Source organism: Phascolarctos cinereus, unplaced genomic scaffold (genome assembly GCF_003287225.1).
Source record: "Phascolarctos cinereus isolate Bilbo 61053 unplaced genomic scaffold, phaCin_HiC Scaffold_3;HRSCAF=262, whole genome shotgun sequence".
NCBI classification, from domain to species: domain Eukaryota; kingdom Metazoa; phylum Chordata; class Mammalia; order Diprotodontia; family Phascolarctidae; genus Phascolarctos; species Phascolarctos cinereus.
The window spans coordinates 232,810,308-232,819,885 of record NW_027555736.1 but is presented as its reverse complement, the minus strand read 5'-3'; the positions used below and the strand labels follow the sequence as shown (position 1 = coordinate 232,819,885).

At 42.8% G+C, this 9,578-nt stretch overlaps 1 protein-coding gene across 1 annotated transcript; it reads right to left on the bottom strand.

Annotated features, from left to right (window-relative positions):
• Positions 1-876: 876 nt before the first annotated feature.
• LOC110208489 (disintegrin and metalloproteinase domain-containing protein 20-like) lies at positions 877-3,009 on the bottom strand. Its single transcript, XM_020986544.1, has one exon. It carries the CDS (start codon positions 2,995-2,997, stop codon positions 877-879), a length of 2,121 nt encoding a protein of 706 aa, XP_020842203.1. The 5' UTR covers positions 2,998-3,009.
• Positions 3,010-9,578: the final 6,569 nt, after the last annotated feature.

Here is a 9,578-nt window from a genome sequence, read left to right as displayed (position 1 = left end):
CAAGGATCTAACACATCTCCAAAAGTCTATATAGAAAATGTTATCCACATCCAGAGAAAGAACTATGGAGTCTGAATGTATATCGAAGCATACTATTTCTCTCTTTTTTTTCTTTCTCATGATTTTTCCCTTTGGTTCTGATTCTTCTTTACAACATGAATACTGTGGAAATATGTTTAATATGATTGTACATATATAGCTTATATCAGATTGCATGTAGTCTTGGGGAGAGGAGGGAAGAGATAAAATTTAGAATTCAAAAATCTTCTGAAAGTGAATGTTGAAAACTAAAAATAAATATATATTTTTAAATGGTCCATATGTAGTGATGAGCAGAGTCTATGGTGAGAGGGTAGGTATAGAGACTATGAGAGCTTGGAACAGTTACCTACCTATGGTAGGAAGATGTTAGGGCTCCCTTGGTTTCACTGTTATGCTCTGTGGCTCTAAGGCCATGGATAGATGCTGCTTCTAAGCCCATACCTTGGCTAGAGTAGGGAGAGTAAGCAATTATGAAGTTCTGTCTTAGAGGTGCCCGATTGTAGCAGCTGACCTTACTCCTCCCCTGCTTTAAGGGGGGAATGCCTTGTAGTAGGCATCAGGAGGGTGACAATCACCCAAGACTTATAGCTGTTAGAGTAATTTGGCTTATAAAAGTAAATAAAGATATTTGAAGGGTCAATCCTGATTGGTTCAACCTCATGATCAAACTCCCTTCAGAAGCTTTATTTGATATCATTTTGCAGTGTATATTATTGATGCAGATGGGTTTTTTCTTTTTCTGAATGGGAATTTTTTCCTGATAGAGGATATTATCTGATATGGATAGATTCTTCCACTGGTTCCTGACTTTATTTATACAAAGGCTGTTCCTTTCTAGATGACAAACGCTGACTTTGTTAACCAGACAAGCATTATTAGTGTCCCATAAAATCCAAGACACAGAGAAGCTAGAGAGCAAACAATTAAAGCATAATTTGCTTTCCATTTTGGAGGAGGGCCACTATCAATGCTTCCACCAGATCCTCCTTTAAGACAGAATGGGGGATCCCACCCACTTAGGCAATGACAATTTCTCTTGTTGTTGCATACGCCACTAGAATTGCACTTTTTAGCTGTACAGTCATAATTCAGTACAGAATAATCAACACACTTCTTATTCAGGCAGATCTTTCCATGGCCACACAGTGCCCCATTATTTACATTTCCAGCATCCTTCCCCATGGGAGAGTCCATTCCAATGCACATAACTCGATTCACGTAAACTTGGAGTACAGTAGCAAATTCCTCTAAATGAGGAATCTGTTTGACATTAGTACATTGCAGCCTTCCACACAAAACATGGGCTGTGTCACACTTCCTGTATGTATGACCATCTAAAGAACAGTTCCCAAATTGATCACCTTTCTTGTTTGCTTCTTTGTAGCAGATCAAGGGAGCCTCATAGGCTGTTTCACCAAAGATAGCTTTGCACTGTTGCATTCGGTCACTGCAAATACTCTGATAGCAAACAGCATCTTTAGCACATGGAGTCCCATCCTGCATGTAAAAATCTTTCTGGCACAGTACCGAAGTTCCATTGCAGTACTCTGGAAGGTCACATGGTGTCCTAGGGAGTCTGCAAAGTGTTCCAGCTGGTGCAATCTTACAATTTACACAGCACAGTCCAGAAGCACAGTCAGCATGGGGCCTCAGGGTACAACCTGGTTTACAACAAGAATCCTTGCTACATTCTTTTACTGATCCACAGTCACATTCTTCTCCCTCTTCCACCACCTTATTACCACATAGCTTTGTAGGGGCAATCTTGTAAGCCTCTGGTGGATTTGTTAAACAATCTATAAACACTTCGCTAAATTGATCAAAATAACTGGCATAACTACAGTTGCTAAAGACATTAGTTAAGCCGAAATTGGCATACATGATGCATTGCTTTTGTGAACAGATACAGAAGTCATGGTCATGAATCATGCCAAGGTTATGACCAAGTCCATGGGCAACAGTGACAGAGAATTCCAACAAGTTATCCTCAACATATGCATTGATGTCAGCTGATTTTAGGCTGTGGCATATTGTACCAACATAAGCTGAACCCTTGTCAATACCAAAGTTAAAGCGAACAAAGAGGTGTGCAACATCATGTGGTAAACGCTCATTAATTACTTGTTTCCAATGGGAAAATACATCCAAAGTGACCTGTATGCCATTACTAAAATCCATTGGGTTGCTATTCGTCCAGATCTCCACTCCACTCAAATTTATATAGGCATCCATGGGATAATACAGAGAATCTATTATATTGACTACTTCTAACACTTGGTATATCACCTCAGTTTCATTTTCCCAAGCATATTTATACCAAAAATTATCCACTACCACCATCAACTCCACAAACCTGGTTCCTGGCCACCAGCTGTCCTTGGGACTGGCCCTAGGCACTGACTGTCTCAACCCCTTTTTCTTCAAGACCAGACGATCTATTTCTTCATCACTTAAGCCACACTTCCAGCCAGGACCTTTCTTTTTATTCTCCACTCGATAAATCAGGTGCTGAAAAATGGGAGAGGCCGGCAGGGGCTCGATTTCATAGTAAAGAGAGTTCACGTGCAGCATCGCCTGGAGACCCCCGTGGCAGGTGCTGACGGCAGCCAGGGAACCCAGGGCCCCCTCTACGTAGCCTCGGTAGTAACAGTCTTTAGGGATGAAGGAGTAGTCCATCTGGACCGACCCTTGGTCAGTATAAGTGAAGACTGGCAGGTGCCTGGGCAGCAGGAGCTTCTTAAGTTGTAGGTGGACCACGTGCCTTCTGCCCCCGAAGTGGAGCATGTAGGACAGCTGCCCAGGGTGATCCCTCAGCTGCAAGGGAATCACCACCTCTGAGGAGGGGAAACGCCAGCCGGATTGATGTTGTTGGCCGCCGACCGGGGCCAGAAGCACCCCGAGCCCGAGCACCATGAGCGGGGCGCTCAGGAGGCGCTGGGCCCTGGCAGTCCCCATGAGTAACACCTTCGGGGAGAGCCGGAGCCACAGAGGAGGTCAGTGGCGCGAGGCCCCGAAAAGCTCCCGCTTCTGCGGCTGCCCCGCCCCGGGAGGCGCCTCGGGAGATCCTGCACCCACTTCGAGCCCACGGGCTCCCTGCCCTTGGACCTAGGGCTGCAACACTGGCTGAAGCACGTTGGGAACCAGGGACGGTTGTACCTGGCGCGAGGAAGGGCTGGGGGAGGGGAGAGGGGAAGAAAGCCACATGGAAATATCTGTTGGGGTCACAGTTCGGTTTCAGAGCACCCCACCCACCTCCTGGCAGGGAGCTGATGGACCTGGGGTGCAGATCTGAGCCATCTATTTTGGAGGCATGGCCAGCCTGGGAATTTGTTTTACTTTGACCATGCATATTTGTTGCAAGGGTCTTGTTTTTCCTCCTTCCTTCCTTCCTTCCTTCCTTCCTTCCTCCCCTCCCTCCCTCCCCCCCCCCCTCCCTCCTCCCTCCCTCCCTCTCTCTCTCTCTCTCTCTCTCTCTCTCTCTCTCTCTCTCTCTCTCTCTCTCTCTCTCTCTCTCTCTCTCTCTCTCTCTGTCGCTTTCTTTCCAGGGAAAGAAAACAGAAATTCCCTTAAAATTAATTTTTAAAAGAAAGTTTTCAAAAAGGAAAGAAACCTATTAGGGCACATAGAAAGGGGGAAAAAGTGTGTGTGTGGGAATTTATCAGATCGTATTTATTTATATGTCACACTATAAGAAATTATAATCTCTCAAGATAGATACTTTATTATTTTTTTAAATCTCTGGATCCCTAGTGCCTTATGTGTGTGTGTGTGTGTGTGTGTGTGTGTATACATATATATCTGTACCTCATGTCCATTACCTCTCTCTCAGGAGGTGGGTAGCTGTTTCATCATAGGTCTTATGGAAATATAATTGGTCATTTAAGTTGATCAGAGTTCTTAAGTCTTTCGAAGTTGTTTTCCTTTACATATTGCTATCCTTGAAAAAAAATGGTTCTAATTCTACTCATTTCCTTCTGCATCAGTTCATACTAGCTGAGATTCTTGGAAATATTTTTTTTTCATTATTCCTTATGGGCCAATACTATTTCATTGCATTCGTATACCACAATCTGTTCAGCCATTCCCAGTCGAAATAGCAATCTAAGACACCTCCTTACCTTCTAATTCTTTTTTTATACATCCCCCCCCCAGACTAGGAAGTTTGTTTTATTTGTGACTTCCTTCGCAGTATCATCCTCCTTCTTAACCCTATCATCCCTATCCCTGTGTGTGTTTCCCTGTTGAGTTAGATGTATTTCTATACCAAAGTGTGTGCATATTTTCAGCCTACCTTTGGTTCAGATAACACTAAAGATCATTTGATGCCCACTCTTTCATATATCTTCCTTCTCTTTATCCCAATAAATAAATAGCTAACAAATACCTGATTTACAGTGTACTTTTAACATCCTTTTTCTTTCTGGTTTGGGGAGACCCTAGATATAAGCCAAAACTTAAGTTTTAAGAGGTGATGCCCAGGGCTCTAGGGCGTGGGTTTAACTTACAGTCTTCAAGAGCTAACTGGAGAGTAGTTACACAATCAGCACAGGACAAAGACTAGAGACCAACTCCAGTATTTCAAGTATATCAGCCTTCTATCTACACACCATGGTGCCTCTCGATGGAATATTATGCTATAAAAATGGACAATATGAATAATGCAAAGTAATATAAAGACTTACATGACTTACATGCAGTGACACATGGGAAGACTGGCAGAACTAGAATAACACACAAATTATCTATAACCATATAAAGAGAGAACAAAGTCCAAGGTAATGAAACTTTTTTTTTTGTAATGGAACTTCTGATGAGCAAACATTTTGTGTTTGTCTGTTCGGTTCTAGAAAGAAAACTGCATTAATACAAGGTAGGCTTAGTTACAGAGCATGAGTCATGAAACACATTTAGTCTTTTGAAAACAACTTTCATAGGCCACTTTGGTCTGTGCTATTAGGTCTAGTTAAGTATGCTAGTCTACTCAATGGTTTGTCATTTCCATGAATTTATTACCTAGTGACTAGCATGCTGGAAATATGCCTTTCCAGGCTTGACTAGGCTAGCGTTCAGGCTATAGAAGTAGTCTTTTGGACCATCCTTGACGCCTTTCTGGTTTGTTAGAATCTGTCAAGAATTTATACTCTATAGACATGGTCTAGGTCAGTTCCATGCCAAAATCATGCATTGGAGTAGGACTTCTGTAGAGGTCAATTCCACATATCAGCTCTCTAGCTGATCTCTCTCTATTCATTCCCCATTTCCTTCTATCAGTTCTCCTATTAAATTATTTTGAATCTCCTCCCCATCTTGGACACCCTTGTTTTCCTCTTCTTGAATCTGTTCCCTCCCAGAAAGCAACATAAAACTCCAGAGACAGACAGATGGACAGAGGTGTGATAGCAGAGATCGTTTGTAAAGTGACTTAAATAGAGTCTTCACATTTAGAATTTCTTTTCCTTTCAGCTTTTAAATTTGATTCCACCATTTCTTGATCAGATAAAGAAAACCAGACAATTGCAGCAGCCCCACCTTACTTCTGTCTTTTTATAGCATTAAAGGTTTATTTTGTATACTTGTCTCCCCTGTTAGACTGTAAATTCCTAAAGAGTACAGTTTTTTTTTCTTTTTTTTGTAATTGTATTTCCAATATCTAACAAGGTGCCTGGACTATAGTAGGTTATCACTAAATGCTTGCTTGCTTGCCTGATTGTGGGACTGACAATGAACCATAGCACAAGGGAAGAAAAAAGAGTGAAGCAATAGCAGGGGATGGGGTTAATGAGGTTAAAAAAAGCACTTGTAGAATATTATTCTGGGAGGGTATTTTTATTGATATGAGTAGCAGAAAACTTGGGTGGTACTTGAAAGGGGAAATCAACAAAAATATTTCTTTGGTCTCCTCCAATATAGCACCAGAAGATGCTCAATAAACATTTACTTCCATAATAGGGGAGTTAGAGAAAACAGATAAAGAAAAGAAAAGAAATAGAAAGGAAGAAGAAACTGAAGAGGGAAAGGAAGACAGAGAATAGCAGTTGTGTGGTGCCAAAGGACCCTTCCAGGCCTTTTCCCTATGGCATGACAAAAGCAGGGGTTGAGGGTTGGCAAGGGAAGTAAATTATGGCGTGAAAGCCTACTTTGCACAGCCCGGTCAGTTCCCTTGAGTGTTTTGAGAGGGGACGAAACTGATGAGGCTTCCTTACATTGCCCCCACAAGGTCAGTCTGTATTCTGCAGTCTAGGCTACAGACAAGCCTACTGCTTTCCTGGAGCTAAGGTCCCTAGGATTAAAGCTTCTAATAATCATAGCTTATGTTTGAATAGCCCTTGAAAGTTTCATGTTACCTTGGCTGATCTTCACAGCAACCCCATGGCTTGACCAAGATCATACAGCTCCTGAGTGTCTGAGGCAAGATTTGACCTCATTTCTTCCTGATTTCAAGTTCAGTTCTCTTTATTCACTCTGCCTAGCTCAGGGGTGGGGAACATGTGGCCTCGAGGCCATAGGTCCTTGGGTACAGCCTTTTGACTGAGTCCAAGTTTTATGGAACAAATCTTTTAATTAAGGGGATTTGTTCTGTGAAGTTTGGATTCAGTCAAAGGTTGCACTTGAGGACCTAGAGGGCCACATGTGGCTTTGAGGCCACAGGTTCCCCACTCCTGGCTAGCTGCTTGACAAAATAAATTTTCCTTCTGGGCATGCCCTAAAGTCCATGGAAAGAAATGAGTCCAAGATTCACTGGCTCTAGGACATTCCTTAAACTGTTTTGAGGGAGTTGAATCAAGATGGCAGGGTAAAGGCAGAGACTTTCCTGAGCTCTCCAAAATTACCCTCCAAACAACATTAAAGGCATAGCCAACATGGTGGAGTGAAGTCAGGGACTCAGCTGAGTCCCAAATCCCTTCAAATACCTTTTAAAAGTGACTCTGAACAAATTTGAGAGTGGCAGAACCCACAAAGAGACAGAATGAAGGAGATTTCCAGCCCAAGACAACCTGGAAGGTCTGTTGCACCAGGCTGAGAGAGGAGAGCAGTTCAGTGCAGCAAGCCAGGGCAGACCCTGCCCCAGCAAAGCCAGAGTAGGCCTCAGGGACTGAATCACTGGCAGCAGTGGCAGTTTCCAGACTTCTCAGCCCACAGACACCAAAGACAACCTAGAAGACCAGCAGGATGGGTCTGCTGGATCTGGATGAGAGAGAAGCGCCATTCAGCACAGGTCACGCCAATACAGCTCTGACCCCTGCAAAACCAGGAGCAGGTCTTGGGAGTGACTGAATCGACAAGGGCAATGGCTATTTCTGGAGCTATCAGCCCACAGATGGAATGTTTGAAAGTCACCTATTTCAACTTCTGGGAGCCAAGATGATAGAGTAAGCAGTAAGTCACTCTCACCCTCCCTTATTGATCTTGAAAAACCCAAAGAATATTGCCCTAGGAAAAATCCTGGAATAGTGCAGCCAGCAGAAAGATGAGGTGCAGCAGTCTTTTAGTTTGGGAGGGCAGGGGAATTAATGAGAAAGGTCCCTCTTGCTGTGGCTGAAGGGGACCAGTACAGGACAGGAGGCTTCCCAGCAAGCCAGCGGCAAGCCCCACCTCAGCAAAACAGAGGGAAATCCTGAGCCTCAGGGTGGCGGAGCAGGCAAGCAACAATACCAGCAACACACCAGCCACTACTACTAGCTCCAGCTCAGCACCAGGTAAACTACAAGACCCCTACAGCCTCCAGCTGCCAGCCCCTGAGGTCCCAGCACACAAAACCAATAACTAGGCCCCTAACCCCCAGCACAAGAAGCCTGGGACAGTGCCCCCTGTGCCCCAGAAACAGCGATCAACTTTAAAAGTCAGAAAAGGGCAAACACCATGAGCAAAAAGCAACAAGGAAAAACAATGACCATTGGAAAGTATTATGGTGCAGAGCAGATCAAAACACAAATTCAGGAAAGGATAACATTGACAATATACCAACATCCTAAACCTCAAAGGGGAATATAAACTGGTCTCAAGCCCCAAAAGCCTTCTTGGAAGAACTCAACACTGAAGAAAACAGCTCCTTAAAAAATAGAATTAGCCAAGTGGAAAAGGAGGTAAAAAAGCTCACTGAAGAAAACAATTCATTAAAAATTAAAATTGGGCAAGTGGAAGCTAATGACTCTGTGAGATATCAAGAATCAGTCAAACAAAATCAAAAGAATGAAAAAAATTAAAATACCTCATTGGAAAAACAATTGACCTGGAAAACAGATTCAGGAAGGATAATTTAAGAATTATTGGTCTACCTAAAGCCCATGATCAAGGAAGAACCTAGATAGCATCTTTCAAGAAATCATCAAAGAAAACTGCCTTGAGGTCCTAGAACTATAGTGTAAAATAGTCATCAAAAGAATCCACCAACCACCTTCTGAAAGAGATCCCAAATTGAAAACACTGAGGAATATTGTAGCCAAATTCAAGAATTATCAGGTCAAGGAGAAAATACTGCAAGCAGCCAGAAAGAAACAATTCAAATGTCATGGAACCACAGTCAAGATTACACAGGACTTACAGCTTCTATGTTAAAAGATCAGAGGGCTTGCAATATGATATTCTGTAACGCAAAGGAGCTTGGATTACAACCAAGGATCAACTACCCAGCAAAACTGAGCATAATCTATCAGGGGAGGAGATGGAGATTCAGTGAAATAGGGGACTTCCAGACTTTCCTGATGAAAACACCAGAGCTCAACAGAAAATTTTACCTTCAAATACAAGACTCAAGAGAGGCATAGAAAGGTAAACAAGAAAGAAAAAAAAAACATGCTATTCAATAAGGGCAAACTGTTTACATCCCTACATGGGAAGATGATATTTGTAATTCTTGAGAACTGTATCCTTATTATGACATTTAAAAGGGATATACATAGACAGAGAGTGTGAGTATAAACTGACTTTGATGTGATGATTAAAAAAACCTAATTAAGTGGTGAAAAGGGATTGTAATGAGAGGAGAGGAAAAGAGGAGGCAGAAAAGGGTAAATTACATCACATAAAGAGGCACAAAGACATATTACAGTAGAGGGAATGAAGAGAGGGAGATAAGCATTGTTTGAACTTCACTCTCATCAGATTTGGCTCAAGGAAGGAATAAGATACTCAGGTATAGAAATCTAACTTGCCCTATAGGCAGTAGGAGGGGAAAGGGGAAAGAAAAAGGAGGTGGCAATAGAAGGGAGAGAAGTAGTAGTAAAGGAAAAGGGAAAGAAATGGAAGAGAACTTATAGAAGGGAGGGTAGGTTGAGGGAGGTGGTGGTCAAAAGCAAACAACATTAAAATGATGCCTCAGAACAAATTCTGGAGCAGCAGAACCCACAACAGGGTGAAAATTTTTCCAGCCCAAGACAACTTAGAAGATCAGTAAGAAAGGTCTATCTCATTGGGGTGAGAATGGAGCACAGTCCAGTGCAGGCTGTACCCCAGAAAGCCAGCATCAGGCCTTGAGAAGAAACCAAATAAGCAGTGGTGGAGGCTTCCAGAGTTCTCAGTCCACAGATGGTAAGTGG